The following is a 24548-nucleotide window of genomic DNA, read 5'->3' as shown; positions in this document are numbered from 1 at the left end:
GGCCAGATTTGTGCAATATACGACTGATTGTTGTCCTATGGACAGAGTCTCCCACCTCAGCTGTAGATCTCTGCAGTTCATCCAGAGTGATCATGAGCCTCTTGGCTGCATCTCTGATCAGTCTTCTCCTTGTATGAGCTGAAAGTTTAGAGGGACGGACAGGTCTTGGTAGATTTGCAGTGGTCTGATACTCCTTCCATTTCAATATTATCGCTTGCACAGTGCTCCTTGGGATGTTTAAAACTTGGGAAATCTTTTTGTATCCAAATCCGGCTTTAAACTTCTTCACAACAGTATCTCGGACCTGCCTGGTGTGTTCCTTGTTCTTCATGATGCTCTCTGCGCTTTTAACGGACCTCTGAGACTATCACAGTGCAGGTGCATTTATACGGAGACTTGATTACACACAGGTGGATTGTATTTATCATCATTAGTCATTTAGGTCAACATTGGATCATTCAGAGATCCTCACTGAACTTCTGGAGAGAGTTTGCTGCACTGAAAGTAAAGGGGCTGAATAATTTTGCACGCCCAATTTTTCAGTTTTTGATTTGTTTAAAAAGTTTGAAATATCCAATAAATGTCGTTCCACTTCATGATTGTGTCCCACTTGTTGTTGATTCTTCACAAAAAAATACAGTTTTATATCTTTATGTTTGAAGCCTGAAATGTGGCAAAAGGTCGCAAAGTTCAAGGGGGGCCGAATACTTTCGCAAGGCACTGTATATCCTAACATCACTTTGTCGGGCAAAGACTCATCAAAACTCAAAAGAACAGACAATGACTTCTGTTTCACCACCCCGTCTGAGTCGCACCAAACGACAAGCATCACAAACACTGGGAATCTTCCCCTTCAGTTGGTCAACTTTTACATGCACTGCTACCCTTGTAATCACTCCCTTTTCTTGAAAGCGAAACAAAACCACATTTCTTGCCCCCATCCGTTTAACTCGAGTGCCTTCTCCCTCTGACCAGCAGAAACACAAACAATTATCACAACACCACTTCTGGTTACCCTCACCAATTCCACAGCACCCAACTATGTTTTCATATACCCTGAAACCACAAATTTATCAGCCAAAAGACAAGGGTCCACTTCTTCCAAAAACGTCACTCCTGTCAGACTCAGCTTTATCCTGAACCTCGGTGCATGCCTCGTGCTCCGAGAACTTCACCACACCAACCACCTCTGATACTTCACCCTCATTCACTTCCATTTCTCCTCCGGTCGTCGCTCACTCATTTTCTACCATTCTTCAACAAGCCATCTCCCCTTTTCCTGCAATTTTTAACCGACTGAAGCTCGCCATCTTCCTCCCTCTGTCTCTCTTTTTCCCCTCCATTACTCCTCTGTATACATCTCCTTATAATACTGAACATCTAACATACATCTTGTTCTTGCTTTCTCAAAGGACACCATTTAACTGGCTGTCATAATCTATACAAGCAGCACAAACCCCTCAGGATGTAAAGCTCAACAGTGCATCCCACTAATAATGAAGCTGCTTCAGCTTGATGTTATTCTTTTTCAAACGCTACCGCGACACTTTTCAATTTCAAACAAGTGTGCTCTCAGGGTCCATGACTTCCACCAGCTCTGTCCGTAATCCACCTTTAGCTGGAACCACACTCTCTTTCTCCTGACAAAATCCTGACATGCACTGTCAACTGTGGGACCTTATATAGACAGGTGTGTGCCTTTCCAAATCAGGTCCAGTCAATGGAATTTACCACAGGTGGACTCCATTCAAGTTGTAGAAACATTAAGGATGGTCAATGGAAACAGGACACACCTGAGCTCAATTTCAAGTCTCAAAGCAAAGGTTCTGAATACTTACGTAAATAAGGTATTTGTTTTTAATACACTGCTCAAAAAAATGAAGGGAACACTTAAACAACACAATGTACCTCCAAGTCAATCACACTTCTGTGAAATCAAACTGTCCACTTAGGAAGCAACACTGATTGACAAATTTCACATGCTGTTGTGCAAATGGAATAGACAACAGGTGGAAATTATAGGCAATAATTAAGACACCCCCAATAAAGGAGTGGTTCTGCAGGTGGTGACCACAGACCACTTCTCAGTTCCTATGCTTCCTGGCAGATGTTTTGGTCACTTTTGAATGCTGGCGGTGCTTTCACTCTAGTGGTAGCATGAGACGGAGTCTACAACCCACACAAGTGGCTCAGGTAGTGCAGCTCATCCAGGATGGAACATCAATGCGAGCTGTGGCAAGAAGGTTTGCTGTGTCTGTCAGCGTAGCGTCCAGAGCATGGAGGCGCTACCAGGAGACAGGCCAGTACATCAAGAGACGTGGAGAAGGCCGTAGGAGGGCAACAACCCAGCAGCAGGACCTCTGTTATGGGTGTTAGATTGCCTCTGTCTCGTCATTTAACATTCAAACAACCTCTACCTCCGCCTTTGTGCAAGGAGGAGCACTGCCAGAGCCCTGCAAAATGACCTCCAGCAGGCCACAAATGTGCATGTGTCTGCTCAAACGGTCAGAAACAGACTCCATGAGGGTGGTATGAGGGCCCGACGTCCACAGGTGGGGGTTGTGCTTACAGCCCAACACCGTGCAGGACGTTTGACATTTGCCAGAGAACACCAAGATGGGCAAATTCTCCACTGGCGCCCTGTGCTCTTCACAGATGAAAGCAGGTTCACACTGAGCACGTGACAGACGTGACAGAGTCTGGAGATGCCGCGGAGAACGTTCTGCTGCCTGCAACATCCTCCAGCATGACCGGTTTGGCGGTGGGTCAGTCATGGTGTGGGGTGGCATTTCTTTGGGGGGGCCGCACAGCCCTCCATGTGCTCGCCATAGGTAGCCTGACTGCCATTAGGTCACGAGATGAGATCCTCAGACCCCTTGTGAGACCATATGCTGGTGCGGTTGGCCCTGGGTTCCTCCTAATGCAAGACAATGCTAGACCTCATGTGGCTGGAGTGTGTCAGCAGTTCCTGCAAGAGGAAGACATTGATGCTATGGACTGGCCCACCCGTTCCCCAGACCTAAATCCAATGGAGCACATCTGGGACATCATGTCTCGCTCCATCCACCAACAGACTGTCCAGGAGTTGGCGGATGCTTTAGTCCAGGTCTGGAAGGAGATCCCTCAGGAGACCATCCGCCACCTCATCAGGAGCATGCCCAGGCGTTGTAGGGAGGTCATACAGGCCACACACACTACTGAGCCTCATTTTGACTTGTTTTAAGGACATTACATCAAAGTTGGATCAGCCTGTAGTGTGGTTTTCCACTTTAATTTTGAGTGTGACTCCAAATCCAGACCTCCATGGGTTGATAAATTTGATTTCCATTGATCATTTGTGTGATTTTGTTGTCAGCACATTCAACTATGTAAAGAAAAAAGTATTTAATAAGAATATTTCATTCATTCAGATCTAGGATGTGTTCTTTTAGTGTTCCCTTTATTTTTTTGAGCAGTGTACATTTGCAAACATATTTTCACTTTGTCCTTATGGCATATTGTGTGTAGATTGATGAGGGGGGAAAATCATTTAATACATTTTAGAATAAGGCTGTGATGTAACAAAATGTGGAAAACATCAAGGGGTCTGAATACTAAACCAAATGCACTGTATTTGGCATAGATATCATTCAACCCAACCTCATTACAGTCAATCTGAAATAGTGGCTTTATAATTTGGCATCATGATTGTTACCGATATCTTTATTAGACTGAATGATAAATAAACTTCAAAAATGCCACTTATAAATACATTTTAAAAGTGTATGACAGTGATCAGAGACATCAATAAGCATGTTACAAAAGACAGATCACACTATTTTTTATCACTGTGCCCAAACACTGAGGGTCCGGGTAATATTGCAGTTGACTTCTTTTATTAGTGTTGTCACTGTGCAGACTCAGCCCTCTTCACTGGCGCGGTACAATCTTTTTCTTGAAGACCTAAGGGAGTGATGCGTAAACAAAGGTTACTTCAGTAGCCTCTTGAGGTAGTATTTTAAAGATAAAGGAACAAGAGAGGCATACATGTATCTGCAAGTGTTAGACGGCTCAGCTCTTTGTCCAGTTCCTCATCTGTGATATTGAAGAGGCTTTGAGGGACTAAGGGCAAAGCACACAGCAGATCATCACAAATGGAACCAGATTCCCTGACAGGTGAAAGAGGGTGTGACGGTACTTCAGGAAGTGTGGAAGGCCTATCCAGAGTAGAGCTCTCCAATAAAGATCTCAGCTCATCCTCCAGCTCGTCTGTGTCGGCATCCGCTAAACAAATATCAATAGGAAAATTGATCATTTCTCAGACCCTCTGGATATTGGAAATGTAATTATGAAATTGTCTAAGTTAGGCACTACAACCAAGTAGATATTATATATGTGATAGGACATACTTGAGTTGAGCGCTCCACCAGCCAGAGTTTGGTTCATTTCATCCTGAGTGTCACACAACTGTAATACCAAACGGCAAGAAAATACATTTAGATTGATGTGGACATGCAACAACTAACAATTAGTGGTGGAGAAAGTACAAAATTGTCATACTTGAGTGCAAGTAAAAGATACCTTAAAAGAAAATGACTCAGTAAGTCACCCAATAAAATACAGATACTACTAAAAGTATTTGGTTTTAAAAATACTTAAGTATCAAAAGTAAAAAATAACTTCAAATAATTTTTATTAAGCAAACCAGACGGCACCATTCTTGTTTTTATGGATAGCCAGGGGCACGCTCCAACACTCAGACATAATTTAACCAATGAAGCATGTGTTTAGTGAGTCCGCCAGATTTGAGGCAGTAGGCATGACCAGGGGAAATGTATGGAGTAGTGAAGTAAGTTGTAGAAAATATAAATAGTGAAGTACAGATACCCCAAAACTACCTAAGTAGTACTTTAAAGCATTTTTACACCACTGTCAATAACAGCAACTAAATGCAGTCCCAGTGAAGAAGAGTCTGACCTCTTGGATTTGATCCACAAGGCTCTCAGCTCCTTCTACAGTCCCATCCTTCAGAGAGAGTCGCAGGGCTGACACTCCAGCCTGATATGCCTGTATCACCTATAGAGGCAAGCAGAAAGAGGCATAGAGAACAGAATACCTTAGTTACTGCATGTAGAACTAAGAAGTGATGACAACAGCCACAAATTACTCACATTGCAAATTTTAGGTTAACTTTAGTGCTTGCTCTGTTTTGGCTAGATTTTTGTTGTTGTTGCATACTCACCAGTTTGTCTGTCTCTGAGTTTGCTATCCTGTCCAAGATTCCCTTCACATTCTCCAGCTGGGCATTTAAGCCGTCTGCTTTCCTCTCAACTCTCTTTCGGCTTCTCAAATACCTCAGGGCCTTGGGGAGAAAAATGTATTGAGGTTTCCCAGACTGCATTTTTTTTTTTTTTTTACATTTTATTTCACCTTTATTTAACCAGGTAGGCAAGTTGAGAACAAGTTCTCATTTACAATTGCGACCTGGCCAAGATAAAGCAAAGCAGTTCGACACATACAACAACACAGAGTTACACATGGAGTAAAACAAACATGCAGTCAATAATACAGTAGAAAAATAAGTCTATATACAATGTGAGCAAGTGAGGTGAGAGAAGGGAGGTAAAGGTAAAAAAAGGCCATGGTGGCGAAGTAAATACAATATAGCAAGTAAAATACTGGAATGGTTGATTTGCAGTGGAAGAATGTGCAAAGTAGAGATAGAAATAATGGGGTGCAAAGGAGCAAAATAAATAAATAAATGAATACAGTAGGGAAAGAGGTAGTTGTTTGGCCTAAATTATAGATGGGCTATGTACAGGTACAGTAATCTGTGAGCTGCTCTGATAGCTGGTGCTTAAAGATAGTGAGGGAGATAAGTGTTTCCAGTTTCAGAGATTTTTGTAGTTTGTTCCAGTCATTGGCAGCAGAGAACTGGAAGGAGAGGCAGCCAAAGGAAGAATTGGTTTTGGGGGTGACCAGAGAGATATACCTGCTGGAGCGTATGCTGCTGGTGGGTGCTGCTATGGTGACCAGTGAGCTGAGATAAGGTGGGGCTTTACCTAGCAGGGTCTTGTAGATGACCTGGAGCCAGTGGGTTTGGCGACGAGTATGAAGCGAGGGCCAGCCAACGAGAGCGTACAGGTCGCAGTGGTGGGTAGTATATGGGTCTTTGGTGACAAAACGGATGGCACTGTGATAGACTGCATCCAATTTATTGAGTAGGGTATTGGAGGCTATTTTGTAAATGACATCGCCGAAGTTGAGGATCGGTAGGATGGTCAGTTTTACAAGGGTATGTTTGGCAGCATGAGTGAAGGATGCTTTGTTGCAAAATAGGAAGACAATTCTAGATTTAACTTTGGATTAGAGATGTTTGATGTGAGTCTGGAAGGTGAGTTTACAGTCTAACCAGACACCTAGGTATTTGTAGTTGTCCACAAATTCTAAGTCAGAGACATCCAGAGTAGTGATGTTGGACAGGCGGGCAAGGTGCAGGCAGCGATTGGTTGAAGAGCATGCATTTAGTTTTACTTGTATTTAAGAGCAATTGGAGGCCACGGAAGGAGAGTTGTATGGCATTGAAGCTCACCTGGAGGGTTGTTAACAGTGTCCAAAGAAGGGCCAGAAATATACAGAATGGTGTCGTCTGCTGCAAGACCAACATCATTGATGTATACAGAGAAGAGTGGGCAGCTGGGAGGAGGTGTTCTTATTCTCCATGGACTTTACAGTGTCCCAGAACTGTTTTGAGTTTGTGTTGCAGGAAGCAAACTTCTGCTTGAAAAAGATAGCCATGGCTTTTCTAACTGCCTGTGTATATTGGTTTCTAGCTTCCCTGAAAAGTTGCATATCACGGGGGCGGTTTGATGCTAATGCAGAACGCCATAGGATGTTTTTGTGCTGGTTAAGGGCAGTCAGGTCTGGAGAGAACCAAGGGCTATATCTGTTCCTGGTTCTAAATTTCTTGAATGGGGCATGCTTATTTAAGATGGTGAGGAAGGCATTTTAAAAAAAAATAACCAGGCATCCTCTACTGACGGAATGATATCAATATCCTTCCAGGATACAACGGCCAGGTCGATTAGAAAGGCCTGCTCGCTGAAGTGTTTCAGGGAGCGTTTGACAGTGATGAGTGGAGGTTGTTTGACCGCTGACCCATTACAGATGCAGGCAATGATGCGGTGATCGCTGAGATCTTGGTTGAAAACAGCAGAGGTGTATTTAGAGGGCAAGTTGGTTAGGATGATATCTATGAGGGTGCCCGTGTTTACGGCTTTGGGGTGGTACCTGGTAGGTTCATTGATAATTTGTGTGAGATTGAGGACATCAAGCTTAGATTGTAGGATGGCTGGGGTGTTAAGCATGTTCCAGTTTAGGTCGCCTAGCAGCACAAGCTCTGAAGATAGATGGGGGGAAATCAGTTCACATATGGTGTCGAGAGCACAGCTGGGGGCAGAGGGTGGTATATAGCAGGCGGCAACGGTGGGAGACTTGTTTTTAGGGAGTTTTGGTTGCGTTTGAGTTTGGTGCAGGACAAAAAGTCAACACAGGATCAGAGGATTGTAAATCTACCTGAGATTTCTTCCCTTCGCGTAGCAACACCCTAGCTTCTTCTTTACACCTACAAAAAGACAATACAGCACAAGCAGAAATCACACAAAAAAAATGTACGACTGAGGATTAGAGACTGCACAAGACAACGCTAAGTGATGTGTCAGGGACGCACTTCTCTGCCTCTAGACCCAATGCCTCCACCCGCACTTCAAGCAGTCTCTCACTGCGCTGTAGCTGATAGATGCCTAGGTCCACATCACTGACTGAAGACACACGGTCCTGTCCTGGCTGAGAAAACTTAACAATCTGTGAAAACAAACAAAACATTGGCTCAATGCAACACATTGATACAATGACATTATCCTCATAACAATGTGTGTGAAATCTCATGGATAATGGTCTGAGTTACTGCAGCCTACAATGTAGTCTAATAATATGCTCACTTCAATTAATCATTCTCATATCCTCACCTTCTCGCCTTCATGCAGTGATACTGTGACCTGCTTCTCCCTCTGCAGCTGTAGCAGAGCCATACACAGGGTACTCTCATCAATACACACATGGGACGACAGTGTCTGGAGCTCCTGGAAGGACAGGAGAGAGCAGTTGGCCACTGGGGAACTCCAGTAGACACCAAGCAATTCTGCTGCCTTTTCCTGAAGGAAACATACAGAAAATAAAAGGTCAGTGTTAAATGGATAAACCTGCTAGCCCCATGGTCATGTTTTGAATTAATTAAATATACACACCTTTACCAGTTCAATGACAACAAACGACTCCTCCAAAGTAACCCCACTGCTACCCAGAAGAGTTGAAAATGTCCATTTTAAAGGCTTCACCAGCAACAGGCCAAAACCCCAAGACACCCACCCACAGTCCACATTTGCTGCAAACTCTGACTCTCTTTGTATCTTGCCGCACCTGCCAGGAATACAGACAAGTACAGTAAGGTAAGGATAGTGAGACTAGGTAGGTTATGTTTTTCTCACATTTTAGCAGATGGCATTGCATTGATATTTTACCTAGCCATGCACCGAATGACAGTACCCAAACCCAATGGTACAAATCCTTTTCTCTGAAAAATCTTGTTCAACTCTTGCAAATTAAAACAGACGGTTCCGCGACTTCGACAGATTTTAAGAATGAGTGATGTCCAGAAATCAATTTTACTGTCCCAATCTTTTGTGTTGACATCTCGGTTTTCTTTGAAGTCGGAGAATAGGAAATTCATCCGTTCATCGTCCTCCCACTCAGGTGGCAACGTTACTTTAGTAGACATTTCTTCCCCAAGATTTGATGGAACCATTTCTGTAGAACAAAAGACAGAGAGATTGTGTGGAATGCATAGCTAGCTAGCAGGCAGAATAACAACAACGTCATCAGCTAACCAAGGCTATCAAGCTGAGCTCCGTACTAAATTCAATCTCAGACATGTCCAATTACACTAGAGTAGTCTATTATATATTTTCACCATGATGAGCAAACAACTAACCAATGCCTGCTGTGTGCTCCACAACATGTTGTTTTGAAGTTGCTAGCAGCTAACTTCCTCAAACGTCAGATTTGAGCTTTTTCTGCGCATGTTCAAGATGGTCGGGATAACAAGGTTCACAGTCAGCAGCGAGGGTTTTGTCTAGAAGTTACACAGTTTATGTCAAAATATACTTTGCGTAGCAGCCTGCTACTAGCAGGTTAGGTGAAGTAACGTAGCAGGTTAAGAGAAGTGTGTTAGGGTTAGCTAAAATCCCCCAAAAAGTTTGTCATCAATTTAACATAAACTGTATCCCATCTAGACATGACCGGGTCAGAGCAGAGACGCTGGTCAGATTCTGAATACTGGATTGGCCATCTGGCAATGGCTGGACCATTTTTTTTGTTGTTGGGGTGGGGCTGGTAGAAATGGACACACACAAAAATATGTATTTTATATATAATAGTTTTTGCCAGTCTGGGGGGGATGTGTGAAGGCAAAGATTCTGACCAGCATGGTGCAGCAGCTGCTGTTTCTATGTTGTGCTTTTTCTCAGAGTTGTAAAAGCAAGCAGATCAGAAACTGGCTGCTCTTTATTTGACTGATGTAGCCGGGAAGGTAACTGCTTTTTGACTTAACAGAAGAAAAACAAATGTATCCCCAGTGTTGAGCAGGTAGTGGAACTGACATGTTTGACTTAACAGAAGAAGGGAGAGAAAAATATTCCTAGTGCTGAGTTAGTAGTGTAACTGACATGTAATGTTAGCTAATGTTTCATTCCCTCTCCACTGAAGTTATGTCTGAGGAGAATTAACTAGTCTCTAACAGCTGCTGTGTGTTAGGAAATGTTTTGTAGCCTTTTTGTCCTGTTTCAACAGAAGTAAATTAATTGGCTAGTGTTCGCCAGTTGATTTACCATTAGAGCTAGCCAAAAGTTGGCTAACGTTAGCTAGCTAGCCCACTAACTTTAGGTATTATTTTTGTCTCAATCACACTAGATCTGAATTAAATTATGAAACCAGCGGCCAAAAGATTGAAGACCGATATTCTGACGTTTTTTGACAGCGCAATGTGAGTTTTTATTAGAGTCAGTAGGTATAGCAATGTAACGTTATTGATCTGTCAGTTTCTCTAGCTAACTCTCAACTTTTCACACTGACACGATATAAACAGCTCAACAGACTACACTGTCATGGTGCACAGTCAGTACACAACACAATATTGATGATGATGAATGGATTTTTTAAATGTAACCTTTTATTTAACTAGGCAAGTCCATTAAGAACAATTTTTTATTTTACAATGACTGCCAACCCCGGCCAAACCCTCCCCTAACCCGGGACGACACTGGGCCAATTGTGCGCCGCCCTATGGGACTCCCGATCACGGCCGGTTGTGATACAGCCCGGGATAGAACCAGGGTCTGTAGTGAAGCCTCTAGCACTGAGCTGCAGGGCCTTAGACATATGCGCCACTCGGGAGCAAAGGTATGTTAGAATGCCCAGTCATGTTCATATAATCTCAGACAAATTACTGCAGTTTAAGACTTAAGACCATCCATAGACCATCCAATATACCAGTGAAACTGAATATCATGCTCATAAATGTAATTCCTCTGCTGGAAGTGTAAAACACAAAAGGGGACATATTTGCATGTGTTATGATCTTGTGAAGACTGGCCTAATTCTGGCAAAGAGTATGTTATTTTATCTCAGCATGTCTACAGATTCTTCCTTCTCCCTGTTTTTGTTTGCTTGGAAACATTGATACTGGAGACTGTTCAGAAGAAAAGAAACTGTGTAGCCTAGCATTTACAGAAATGCATTGCTATTAATTGGAATGTTGGTTATCCTCCCTCAATGTCCCAATGGAAATGTCAAGTTATGTATCACTAAATTTGATTTATTACAAGATTATACTGTGCAACTTTCATAAGGTCTGGGTGCCTCATGGAATAGTCTACTGTATGACAAAAGGGGTCTGTATAGAAAACATTACTTTTTTTCATGGAAAACGAGCGGTGGTGATTTTAGCATGTAAATCTTGGTGGGGCAAACTCCAAAACATATTTTGTTATGCATCTCAGCAAAGCCACTACACAACACTAAACCATACATTAGTAAGGAAAGAGAAAGGGGGATATTGCACTATAACGGTGACAAACGGTGCCCACAAACTGTTAGGGCCTACATAAAGCTGTCCCAACAGCAGAGTTTTTTTTTTCAGCACCACGGAGTGAATCCTTACCACCGCTACACCTGGCTATCTGTGGAGCCTTGCTTGGTAGCGAAACAGTTAATTCAGCTTCATTTACTGCCTTTTTAAAAAACATAGCTGATATGGATGACTTGCTTAAACAAATGTGGTTTCTACTGACAATAACAATTTCGATTAAGACATTAATGAGCGAGCTAGGACAGACGTAGTCAATAACTATTTGTTCAGCACTTTTGAAATTTCTCTAAAACAGGCTATAGGCTACATGTGCACCACCAAGTCAAAACAGTAGGCTAAGTTAAGAGGGGGAAAGGGACCAAATTATTAGGGTGATGCACATGGGCTACTAAAAGTTTACTACACAACATACACTCAGTATTACTTTCTTAACCACAGTATACATATCTCCCTGGCATTTTACATCATTATGCAGTAGCATACAATACATTTTTAGACTCCCCTTATGCTGTGCTCACTTGAACAGAAAAGTGGCGCAACAGTCCTTTTGTGGGCAAACTTTGTCATCAAACTTTGTTATCAAAGTCTGCCATTCTCTGTATTTATGGTGCTTTCAAGACAACTGGGAACTCTGGGGAAAAAGCAAGGTCAAATCATGACGTTTAGTGATCTTCAGAACGTAGCTCTAGAAAGAGGCCAGACTTCCTCAACATGGAATTCCAAGTTGGATGACCGTTCAAAGCTAATTTTCCCAGTCGGAGCTCTTTTAATTCAGAGTTCAGTTGACAGCACAGCCAATATATTCAACCTTTTCTGGCCCATGGTGTTGTATGTGAATGTTTATCCTTTTAATCTTGGAAAAGAGACCCTTAAACCCAGATTTGGACCATACACCCACTCCACTCAATAGCAGGCTAGTGATTTCTTTGTAACACTTGCAGTTAGCCACTGATTCCTTACAAACAACACATTGTTGAATTTGCAATTTCCAACTTGTTGTGTAATGTTTTATGTTCAATGGCCGATGAACACCAATACACTTTATCTATAATTTCTCTTCATATGACAAGGATTGAAAAGGATTTGCTTGTTGTCTTGATTCATGATGATGACTGCTTGTCTAGCTTGCTAGCTAAGATTTTGAAAGTATGATGTTGACATGATCAGTCCAATCAAAGCTACGGTAGATATAAAATACGTCAAATCCCATTTATCTGTGGCCAATGACCTTGAGCCTTCTTGGATGGGAGCTTCTAATGTAAATCACACAAGGGGCTTGAATGTTTTAGCTCTCCCCATAGATTTTGCTGTGACTTAGTGTCCCCATGAGTGACAGAACACTGAGCCAATCACGGTGCAACTAGAGAACATTACCAACCCCTACGCTCCGTATTTTCTGAAGAATCAACAAAAAGTGGGACACAATCATGAAGTGGAACGACATTTATTGGATATTTCAAACTTTTTTAACAAATCAAAAACTGAAAAATTGGGCGTGCAAAATTATTCAGCCCCCTTAAGTTAATACTTTGTAGCGCCACCTTTTGCTGCGATTACAGCTGTAAGTCGCTTGGGGTATGTCTCTATTAGTTTTGCACATCGAGAGACTGACATTTTTTCCCATTCCTCCTTGCAAAACAGCTCAAGCTCAGTGAGGTTGGATGGAGAGCATTTGTGAACAGCAGTTTTCAGTTCTTTCCACAGATTCTCGATTGGATTCAGGTCTGGACTTTGACTTGGCCATTCTATGTTTTGGATCATTGTCTTGTTGGAAAACAAATCTCCGTCCCAGTCTCAGGTCTTTTGCAGACTCCATCAGGTTTTCTTCCAGAATGGTCCTGTATTTGGCTCCATCCATCTTCCCATCAATTTTAACCATCTTCCCTGTCCCTGCTGAAGAAAAGCAGGCCCAAACCATGATGCTGCCACCACCATGTTTGACAGTGGGGATGGTGTGTTCAGCTGTGTTGCTTTTACGGCAAACATAACGTTTTGCATTGTTGCCAAAAGTTCAATTTTGGTTTCATCTGACCAGAGAACCTTCTTCCACATGTTTGGTGTGTCTCCCAGGTAGCTTGTGGCAAACTTTAAACAACACTTTTTATGGATATCTTTAAGAAATGGCTTTCTTCTTGCCACTCTTCCATAAAGGCCAGATTTGTGCAATATACGACTGATTGTTGTCCTATGGACAGAGTCTCCCACCTCAGCTGTAGATCTCTGCAGTTCATCCAGAGTGATCATGGGCCTCTTGGCTGCATCTCTGATCAGTCTTCTCCTTGTATGAGCTGAAAGTTTAGAGGGACGGCCAGGTCTTGGTAGATTTGCAGTGGTCTGATACTCCTTCCATTTCAATATTATCGCTTGCACAGTGCTCCTTGGGATGTTTAAAGCTTGGGAAATCTTTTTGTATCCAAATCCGGCTTTAAACTTCTTCACAACAGTATCTCGGAACTGCCTGGTGTGTTCCTTGTTCTTCATGATGCTCTCTGCGCTTTTAACGGACCTCTGAGACTATCACAGTGCAGGTGCATTTATACGGAGACTTGATTACACACAGGTGGATTGTATTTATCATCATTAGTCATTTAGGTCAACATTGGATCATTCAGAGATCCTCACTGAACTTCTGGAGAGAGTTTGCTGCACTGAAAGTAAAGGGGCTGAATAATTTTGCACGCCCAATTTTTCAGTTTTTGATTTGTTAAAAAAGTTTGAAATATCCAATAAATGTCGTTCCACTTCATGATTGTGTCCCACTTGTTGTTGATTCTTCACAAAAAAATACAGTTTTATATCTTTATGTTTGAAGCCTGAAATGTGGCAAAAGGTCGCAAAGTTCAAGGGGGCCGAATACTTTCGCAAGGCACTGTATATATATACACACACAGTGCATTCGGAAAGTATTCAGACCCCTTCACTTTTTCAATATTTTGTTACGTTACAGCCATATTCTAAAATGGATTAAATCATTTCCCCCCTCATCAACATACAAAACCCCATAATGACAAAGCAAAATCACATTTTTAGAAATTTTTGCAAATGTTATGAAATATCACATTTACATAAGTATTCCTATCTTTTACTCATTACTTTGTTGAAGCACCTTTGACAGCGATTACAACCTCAAGCCTTCTTGGGCATGACGCTACAAGCTTGGCACACCTGTATGTGGGGAGTTTCTCCCATTCTTCTCTGTAGATCCACCCATGGGGAGCGTCGCTGCACAGCTATTTTCAGGTCTCTCCAGAGATGTTAGATCGGGTTCAAGTCCAGGCTCTGGCTGGGCCACTCAAGGACATTCAGAGACTTGTCCGAAGCCACTCCTGTGTTGTCTTGGCTATATGCTTAGGGCCATTCTCCTGTTGGAAGGTGAACCCTCGGCACAGTCTGAGGTCCTGAGCGCTCTGGAGCAGGTTTTCATCAAGGATCTCTGTACTTTGTTCCGCTCATCTTTCCCTTAATCCTGACTAGTCTCCCAGTCCCTGCCGCTGAAAAACATCCCCACAGCATGATGCTGCCACCACCATGCTTCACCGTAGGGATGGTGCTTCTCATGGTCTGAAAGTCCTTTAGGTGCCTTTTGGCAAACTCGAAGCAGGCTGTCATGTGCCTTTTACTGAGAAGTGGCTTCCATCTGTTCGCTCTACCATAAAGGCCTGATTGGTGGAGTGCTGCAGAGAAGGTTGTCCTTCTGGAAGGTTCTCCCATCTCCACAGAGGAACTCTGGAGCTCTATCAGAGTGACCTTCAGGTTCTTGGTCACCTCCCTGACCAAGGCCCTTCTCCCCCAATTGCTCAGTTCTAGGAAGAGTCTTAGTGTTTCCAAACTTCTTCCATTTAAGAATGATGGAGGCCACTGTGTTCTTGGGGACACAATCCTGTCTTGGAGCTCTACAGACAATTCCTTTGACCCCATAGCTTGGTTTTTGTTATGACTGTTAACTGTGGGACCTTATATAGCAAGTGTGTGCCTTTCCAAGTCATTTCCAATCAATTGAATTTACCACAGGTGGACTCATATCAAGTTGTAGAAACATCTCAATTTCAAGTCTCATAGCAAAGGGTCTGAATACTTATGTAAATAAGGTATTTCAATTTTTTTATTTGGAAAAATGTCTTAACCTACAGTGCCTTGCGAAAGTATTCGGCCCCCTTGAACTTTGCGACCTTTTGCCACATTTCAGGCTTCAAACATAAAGATATAAAACTGTATTTTTTGTGAAGAATCAACAACAAGTAAGACACAATCATGAAGTGGAACGACATTTATTGGATATTTCAAACTTTTTTAACAGTGGTCTGATACTGATACTTTAGCAGTGGTCTGATACTCCTTCCATTTCAATATTATCGCTTGCACAGTGCTCCTTGGGATGTTTAAAGCTTGGTAAATCTTTTTGTATCCAAATCCGGCTTTAAACTTCTTCACAACAGTATCTCGGACCTGCCTGGTGTGTTCCTTGTTCTTCATGATGCTCTCTGCGCTTTTAACGGACCTCTGAGACTATCACAGTGCAGGTGCATTTATACAGAGACTTGATTACACACAGGTGGATTGTATTTATCATCATTAGTCATTCAGGTCAACATTGGATCATTCAGAGATCCTCACTGAACTTCTGGAGGGAGTTTGCTGCACTGAAAGTAAAGGGGCCGAATAAATTTGCTCACCCAATTTTTCAGTTTTTGATTTGTTAAAAAAGTTTGAAATATCCAATAAATGTCGTTCCACTTCATGATTGTGTCCCACTTGTTGTTGATTCTTCACAAAAAAATACAGTTTTATATCTTTATGTTTGAAGCCTGAAATGTGGCAAAAGGTCGCAAAGTTCAAGGGGGCCGAATACTTTCGCAAGGCACTGTATATTCACTTGGTCATTATGTGGTATTGTGTGTAGATTGATGAGGAAAACAATTAATTGTATACATTTTAGTATAGGGCTGTAAAGTCAGAAAATATTGAAAAAGTCAAGGGGTCTGAATGCTTTCTGAATGCACAGGTGGGGCTCTGCCTGTATCAAGGCACAAGGCGAGACCCAGATGCAGACACAGGAGGCAGATGGCTGGAGTCTTTCAATGTTTATTAATCCAAAAGGGGTAGGCAAGAGACTGGTCGTGTACAGGCGTCCTACCTGGGTGCATACCTGGCTGACCGGGATGTCGGCGGTGGAAATCGGTGAAGAGGGCCTGGTCCAAGATGTCTTTAGCAGGAACCCAGCACCTCTCCTCCGGGCCATAACCCTCCCAGTCAACCAGGTGCTAGAAGCCCCTTCCCCGTGGTCAAACCCTCAGGAGGCATTTCACCGTATACGCTGGATAGCCATCGATACCCGTGGGGAGGGATGGGCTTGGAAACAGAAGTCAAAGGACAGTGAGACACAGGCTTAATTCTGGACACATGGAAAGTAGGGTGGGTACGGGGTAACACAAGACGGACTTCAGTGGAACTAAGGACTCTAGAGATGGGAAAAGGACTCAATGAAATGGGGAGACAGCTTGCGGGAATCTGGATGACAGGCTGGCCGACGACCCAATAAGAGTGCAGAATGACTTCCAGAACTGAGACGAGAACTGAGGACCCCGATCGGAGACCATGTCTACTGGGAGTCCATGGAGACGGAAGACACACTGCACCATAAGCTGGGCTGTCTCCTTGGCAGAGGGTAGTTTGGGGAGAGAGATGGAATGGGTGGCCTTGGAGAACTGATCGACGACCGTCAGAATGACAGTGTTGCCATCAGACGGCGTTAGCCCAGTGACAAAGTCCAGAGATCTGAGACCAGGGACGATGAGGGACCGGTAGTGGCTGAAGGAGGCCAGAAGTAGCTTGCCGTGGAGTCTTGTTCTGAGCACACACTGTGCATGACGAAGGCAGATACGTCAGGAACCATTGTGGGCCACCAGAAAAAATGTCGGAGGAAGGCTAGTGTACGACGGTACCCTGGATGACAGGTCAGCCTGGAGGAATGAGCCCATTCCAGGACCTGTGACCGGACTGAGTTAGGGACAAACAGCCGGTTAGACGGGCCCTTCAGGTCCAGGCTGGGAGCGTTGCACCTCGCGAACCAGGTTCTCAATACCACAATCCACATTGGCAGCAAGGCATGAGGTAGGGAGAGGTCGAGGGTGTGGCAGAGGAACTGTATAGGTGGGAGAGAGTGTCAGGCTTCACATTTTTTTGACCCTAGGCAGTAGGAAATGGTGAAGTTGAATCTGGCAAACAAGAGGGCCCACTTGGCCTGCCTGGACTTGAGTCGCTTGGCTGTACGGAGAAATTCCAAGTTTTTATGGTTGGTCCAGACCAAGAATGGCTGTTCTGCTCCTTCCAGACAGTGCCTCCACTCTTCCAACACCATCTTAACCGCCAGGAGTTCTCGGTTGCCTACATCGTAGTTCCTCTCTGCAGGATTGAGACGATGGGACAGGAAGGCACAGGAATGAAGCTTTTGGTCCTGGACAGATCGCTGGGACAGGATGGCCCCCACTCCAACATCCGAAGCATCAACTTCCACCACAAATTGCTACGAGGGGTCTGGATGGATGCTGTTGTGAACCGATGCTTCAGGTCCACAAAGGCTTTGTCGACGTTGGACGTTGGTTGAGGCCAATCCACCACTGCTTTCACCTTTCCAGGATCCATCTGAACATTGTCCTCAGCAATGACATATCCCAGAAAGGTGATAGAAGAGCGGTGGAACTCACACTTCTCGGCTTTCACAAACAATTGCTTTTCCAGGAGGCGCTGATGGAGCTGTCTGACATGAAGTACATGTACTTGGGCAGATTGGGAAAAAACAGGATGTCGTCAAGGTAAATGAACACAAAACAGTTTAGCATGTCCTGGAGCACATATTTGAGGGAAATAAGCGACACCTGGAGGGGGTGATAGCCTGCCTCAGTGGACTAATCCATTGAGGAGAACGCAGGGATGCCACTGTCCAAGAATATAGGGATTGTGGCTCAGATGCACAAGGCACATGTCTCTCCAAAAATCTCCCACCATTTTGTGGGTATTCATTGTTTCATATCTTAATTGTGTGCATTGTTTGCTGTGTCTCAATTGGTAGCTGGCCGTGTCGGTGGCACTGTATTGTCCTCAAAGCGAGCAAAGAAGTTGTTTAGTTTGTCTGGGAGCAAGACATCATGGTCTGCGATGGGGCTGGTTTTCTTTTTGTAGTATTCAGGTCAGTCTGGCTACAGTGAAGCAAGTGATTTTAAGGAAATGTTTTTATAATGTTCAAGACTTACGGAATTGGAAAGTTCTGCAGGAGAACTAGGCACCACCGTCGCCTAATTTGCTGCATGTTTTCCTTTGAAAAGTAAAATCACACAATCGGATGGGGATCCCAAAAAACATATCCACTAGTGATGAGAATTTCATAATTTATACATACCCCAGTGAAATCACACTGTGCTCCCATTACAATGTACAGAGCGTACTGTAAGTTAAGAAAGAGTAGGTTGTTAAGTTTGATAGTTATGATAACAATAATGATAAAAGTAAATAATACCCCCCACCCCCCCCCCCCCCCAACCCCGCAGGAATATATTACAGGATGTAGCATCCAGCTCTGCAGGAGGTTGGTGTATTAATTATGTATGCAGTGTAAAAACTGTATGAAATAGGACCCAAAAAGTGTCAAGAATAATAAAGAAGAAAAAGTATGAACAATAACAATAGTGTGCTTTGCAGGCTGCAAGCACAGAAATAATAATAACTTTTCATGTGTTATAACAGAAAATAGGACTAATATACTATACTGAATAGCCAGCATCTTACCATCAAAACAAACACCCAACAGTTGTTTGAGAAACCTTGCTTTGGTAGACCCTGTGGTGTAAACAAGGCACAATTTTTAATAAAATAATGACAATCAAATGGTACAGTTCAGTGGAACCATTTCTCACCAATGCACTCACATGCCAAAATGTTTTCCTTGGACACTGTTTCAAAGCAATGTGTATGCTTTCTTCGTAAATGTGTTTTGAATTTTTTCTTATTTAACTTCAGTTTGCAGTGTGGACAAGTTACAATGACTTTTCTTGACTTACCATGTATGTTGGGACCAGGTGATTTCATTATGGTATATACTGTGTAGACTCGTAATGTGTGACTAAGGGAATGGCATCAATGATACACATTTAGAGCCAGCCAAACACAATGAGTCATACATTGAAGAAACACAGAAAATCAATCATCAAATCGATAACATATCTGTACATGTAAACCTAGGCTTACTGCTCAAGTAGGCAAATTTGTCCAAATAAGATTCCCTCATTGTGAGCAATTGGACAGCTCACGTGCAAATGGGTGCTAATTAACGCTATGCTAACATCGGTGCGGTAGTTGGTCATATACAAACATTTACTCCCATGGTTTCCTCACTTGCTTCCATGGTTTATATTTTTATCCATGTAGGTCAGGTTCGATTAAGATTTGCTTTCTTTGACGTTGATACCTTCAACGTTTACCTCAACTTGGGAGACCTTTAAGGAGACAGGAAGGGTTAAATGCGTTTGACTCCGCCCACATTGAGCCTGGCCCCAACGTTTGACTCCGCCCACATTGAGTCCGGCCCCGAACTGCACACTTCAGTCAGGGGCTTCTCAGGTCATTTGTACATGTAGGTAGGGGTGAAGTGACTATGCATATATAATAAACAGAAAGTAGCGTCGTGGAAATATTGGTTCAATAATATCTCTCAGATACCGGAGCCTGTGAATTCAAATAGACTTTATTACAAAGTAACAAGCCGAGTTGGTCCATGGAGCAACTGCTGGACTCAGTCTCAGTCCACTCCTTTTATACAGTTTCATGCTTATACAATCCCCTCGGATTTACTCCACCATTGTTTCCAAATCTAAGTTCTTTCCTCTAGGCAGGGTTTCCCCTCCCCTCTTGTTTCTTGGATCAATTATATTGGTGGCTCGCCTATACATTATTTCCAGAAAATAATAAGTACAGATTACTTGAAGTCTGAAGTTTACATACACCTTTGCCAAATACATTTAAACTCAGTTTTTCACGATTCCTGACATTTAATCCTAGTAGAAATTCCATGTCTTAGGTCAGTTAGGATCACCACTTTATTTTAAGAATGTGAAATGTCAGAATAATAGTAGAGAGAAGGATTTCTTTCAGCTTTTATTTCACCACATTCCCAGTGGGTCAGACGTTTACATACACTCAATTAGTATTTGGTAGCATTGCCTTTAAATTGTTTAACTTGGGTCAAACGTTTCGGGTAGCCTTCCACAATCTTCCCACAATATGTTGGGTGAATTTTGGCCCATTCCTCCTGAAAGAGTGGTGTATCTGAGTCAGGTTTCTAGGCCTCCTTGCTCGTACACTCTTTTTCAGTTCTGCTCACAAATATGCTATAGGATTGAGGTCAGGACTTTGTGATGGCCACTCCAATACCTTGACTTTGTTGTCCTTAAGCCATTTTGCCACAACTTTGGAAGAATGCTTGGGGTCATTGTCCATTTGGAAGATCCATTTGCAACCAAGCTTTAACTTCCTGACTGATGTCTTGAGATGTTGCTTAAACATATCCACATCATTTTCCCTCCTCATGATGCCATCTATTTTGTGAAGTGCACCAGTCCCTCCTGTAGCATTACTCTGGACCCTGATCTCTCTTTTGAAGAACATATCAAGACCATTTCAAGGACAGCTTTTTTCCATCTACGTAACATTGCAAAAATCAGAAACTTTCTGTCCAAAAATGATGCAGAAAAATAATCCATGCTTTTGTCACTTCTAGGTTAGACTCCTGCAATGCTCGACTTTCCGGCTACCCGGATAAAACACTAAATAAACTTCAGTTAGTGCTAAATACGGCTGCTAGAATCCTGACTAGAACCAACAAATTTGATCATATTACTCCAGTGCTAGCCTCCCTACACTGGCTTCCTGTCAAGGCAAGGGCTGATTTCAAGGTTTTCCTGCTAACCTACAAAGCATTACATGGGCTTGCTCCTACCTATCTCTCTGATTTGGTCCTGCCGTACATACCTACACGTATGCTACGGTCACAAGACGCAGGCCTCCTAATTGTCCCTAGAATTTCTAAGCAAACAGCTGGAGGCAGGGCTTTCTCCTATAGAGCTCAATTTTTATGGAATGGTCTGCCTACCCATGTGAGAAACTCGGTCTCAACTTTTAAGTCTTTACTGAAGACTCATCTCTTCAGTGGGTCATATGATTGAGTGTAGTCTGGCCCAGGAGTGGGAAGGTGAACGGAAAGGTTCTGGAGCAACGAACCGCCCTTGCTGTCTCTGCCTGGCCAGTTCCCCTCTTTCCACTGGGATTCTCTGCCTCTAACCCTATTACAGGGGCTGTCACTGGCTTACTGGGGCTCTTTCATACCGTCCCTAGGAGGGGTGCGTCACTTGAGTGGGTTGAGTCACTGATGTGATCTTCCTGTCTGGGTTGGCGCCCCCCTTGGGTTGTGCCGTGGCGGAGATCTTTGTGGGCTATACTCGGCCTTGTCTCAGGACGGTAAGTTGGTGGTTGAAGATATCCCTCTAGTGGTGTGGGGGCTGTGCTTTGGCAAAGTGGGTGGCGTTATATCCTTCTTGTTTGGCCCTGTCCGGGGGTGTCCTCGGATGGGGCCACAGTGTCTCCTGACCCCTCCTGTCTCAGCCTCCAGTATTTATGCTGCAGTAGTTTATGTGTTGGGGGGCTAGGATCAGTTTGTTATATCTGGAGTACTTCTCCTGTCCTATTCGGTGTCCTGTGTGAATTTAAGTGTGCTCTCTAATTCTCTCTTTCTCTCTTTCTTTCTCTCTCTCTCTCTCGGAGGACCTGAGCCCTAGGACCATGCCTCAGGACTACCTGACATGATGACTCCTTGCTGTCCCCAGTCCACCTGGCCGTGCTGCTGCTCCAGTTTCAACTGTTCTGCCTTATTATTATTTGACCATGCTGGTCATTTATGAACATTTGAACATCTTGGCCATGTTCTGTTATAATCTCCACCCGGCACAGCCAGAAGAGGACTGGCCACCCCACATAGCCTGGTTCCTCTCTAGGTTTCTTCCTAGGTTTTGGCCTTTCTAGGGAGTTTTTCCTAGCCACCGTGCTTCTACACCTGCATTGCTTGCTGTTTGGGGTTTTAGGCTGGGTTTCTGTACAGCACTTTGAGATATCAGCTGATGTACGAAGGGCTATATAAATTGATTTGATTTGTAGCAAAGCACCCCCACAACATGATGCTGCCACCCCCGTGCTTCACAGTTGGGATGGTGTTCTTCGGCTTGCAAGCCTCCCCCCTTTTCCTCCAGACATAACAATGGTCATCATGGCCAAACAGTTCTATTTTTGTTTCATCAGACCAGAGGACATTGCTTTAAAAAGTACGATCTTTGTCCCCGTGTGCAGTTGAAAACTGTAGTCTGGCTTTTTTATGGCAGTTTTGGAGCAGTGGCTTCTTCCTTGCTGAGCGGCCTTTCAGGTTATGCCCTCTTTGTTGGTGATGTGGAGACCAAGGAACTTGAAACTCTCGACCCTCTCCACTACAGCCCCATCGATGAGAATGGAGGCATGCTCAGCCCTCCTTTTCCTGTAGTCCACGATCAGCTCCTTTATCTTGCTGACGTTGAAGGAGAGATTGTTGTCCTGGCATCACACTGCCATGTCTCTGATCTCCTCCCTATAGGCTGTCTCATTGTTGTGTCGTCAGCAAACTTAATGATGGTGTTGGAGTCATGCTTGGCCACGCAGTCATGGGTAAACAAGGAGCACAGGAGGGGACTAAGCACGCACCCCTGAGGGGCCCCCGTGTTGAGGATCAACGTGGCAGATGCGTTGTTGCCTACCTTTACCATCTGGGGGTGGCCCTTCAGGAAGTCCAGGATCCAGTTGCAGAGGGATGTGTTTAGTCCTAGAGTCCTTAGCTTAGTGATGAGCTTTGTGGGCACTATGGTGTGGAACGCTGAGCTGTAGTCAATGAACAGCATTCTCACATAGATGTTCCCTTTGTCCAGGTGGGAAAGGGCAGTGTGGAGTGTGATTGCGTCATCTGCGGATCTGTTGGGGCAGTATGCCAATTGGAGTGAGTCTAGTGTTTCCGGGATAATGTTGTTGTGTTATATGTACGGTAACTCGGTAAAATCCTTGGAATTGTTGCATTTATATTTTTGTTCAGTATATGTAATTTATCTCTATTGAATAAAAAAATCAGAAAATTCTGGAGCCCTATTTTGATAGTGAAATATAGCAACTATAGTAAAAATTAATGACAATCGCTGGATGATGTTGCACATCAACATATCTTGCATTCCTGCTTGGACGTGTTAATTGAAACCACTTGTTACTTGAATATCTCAGTAGGTTTTTTTTATTATACTTCTTAATAAAGCACTCTGTATGCCTTTATAAGATCATTACTCATGCTTTGGTCCATCCAACCAAATTATGGGCTGGTGCTACCAACTGTAAAAGTTAGTGACACCAGGGAAAATGTTACTCTGGAGCCCTGTAATATTAATGAACACTTATGTTGTTGATTCAGGGTAACACGTATGACAGGCACTAATTTACCACTGTATCCATACAAATTGCATTTGAAACATATGGAGTTGTTCCATGTCATTTCAGCAAGCCATGACACCCACCATCTCAGATTGTTTTGCAATTGTTTCTGTAGTTACAAACAAGATTGGCATTCCTGAAACAGAATTTTGTTGAAATTAAAATGTATTCCGGAGATTGATTACACCCAATTTTGCCATTTTTTTTAATTGATAGGATTCAGATCATATTCAATAAATATAGTACCGAATATCCGATTTGGACCAAACCTTTTCCTACCAGTGAGTAAGACATGAGGAATACATTTTTTGTCAAATGCCAATAAGCTCCCTGCACAACTCATTCCATTCCATTCCATCAACCAGTATACAGTTTCAGTTCTCTGTTTGACAAGTAGTATGAAGCTGCGGCTTGGAGTATTGCTTCTCCATACGATGTAATGTATTCCCTATGAATCTGGTGATGTTTTTTCCCCCTGTTCTGAGAAATTAGTAATTGGAAGTCGCTTGCATTATTTACCATAAAGTAGTGTGAAAGTACCAGGTTTTGACCACTAGCTGCCATAGTTCCTGCAATACCACCACACTTTTATCCATTTTGCTGGTCTCTTGTGTTTAATAAATAGATCACAACATTATCTGAATCCTATAAATTTAAATTGTGAATTCAGGAATGCTAATCGTATTTGTTACTAACTACAGAATCGATTTCAGAACAATCTGAGATGATGGGTGTCAAAATCCTCTTTGTGCTTTTTGAGGTGAAACGACCCAATGGTTAAATTAGTATTATTTAGAGACCCATCCCCAATTTTCTTTTTACTTTG

At 43.2% G+C, this 24548-nt stretch overlaps 1 protein-coding gene across 1 annotated transcript; it reads right to left on the bottom strand.

Annotated features, from left to right (window-relative positions):
* Positions 1 to 3422: 3422 nt before the first annotated feature.
* LOC110525635 (charged multivesicular body protein 7) lies at positions 3423 to 9387 on the bottom strand. Its single transcript, XM_021605938.3, has 11 exons — positions 9029 to 9387; positions 8559 to 8844; positions 8286 to 8457; positions 8007 to 8192; positions 7709 to 7842; positions 7555 to 7603; positions 5222 to 5341; positions 4957 to 5055; positions 4389 to 4446; positions 4027 to 4263; positions 3423 to 3942 (listed from the first exon to the last, which is right to left on the bottom strand). The coding sequence occupies exons 2-11, from the start codon at positions 8840 to 8842 to the stop codon at positions 3887 to 3889; spliced, it is 1395 nt and encodes a 464-aa protein (XP_021461613.1). The 5' UTR covers positions 8843 to 8844; positions 9029 to 9387; the 3' UTR covers positions 3423 to 3886.
* Between the last annotated feature and the right edge of the window lie 15161 nt (positions 9388 to 24548).

The sequence above is a fragment of the Oncorhynchus mykiss genome, chromosome 6 (genome assembly GCF_057628025.1).
Source record: "Oncorhynchus mykiss isolate SJ-2025 chromosome 6, ASM5762802v1, whole genome shotgun sequence".
NCBI lineage: Eukaryota > Metazoa > Chordata > Actinopteri > Salmoniformes > Salmonidae > Oncorhynchus > Oncorhynchus mykiss.
This window is presented reverse-complemented; position numbering and strand designations above follow the sequence as displayed.

What these genes read in the sequence shown, in the direction of transcription:
- LOC110525635 (XM_021605938.3), bottom strand. Translation starts at nt 8,842, where the DNA reads ATGGTTCCATCAAATCTTGGGGAAGAAATGTCTACTAAAGTAACGTTG. An exon ending in TTGTCATTGAACTGGTAAAG is followed by an intron (nt 8,193 to 8,285) that starts GTGTGTATATTT and finishes TGTTTCCTTCAG; the next exon opens with GAAAAGGCAGCAGAATTGCT. An exon ending in TGGTGGAGCGCTCAACTCAA is followed by an intron (nt 4,264 to 4,388) that starts GTATGTCCTATC and finishes ATATTTGTTTAG; the next exon opens with CGGATGCCGACACAGACGAG.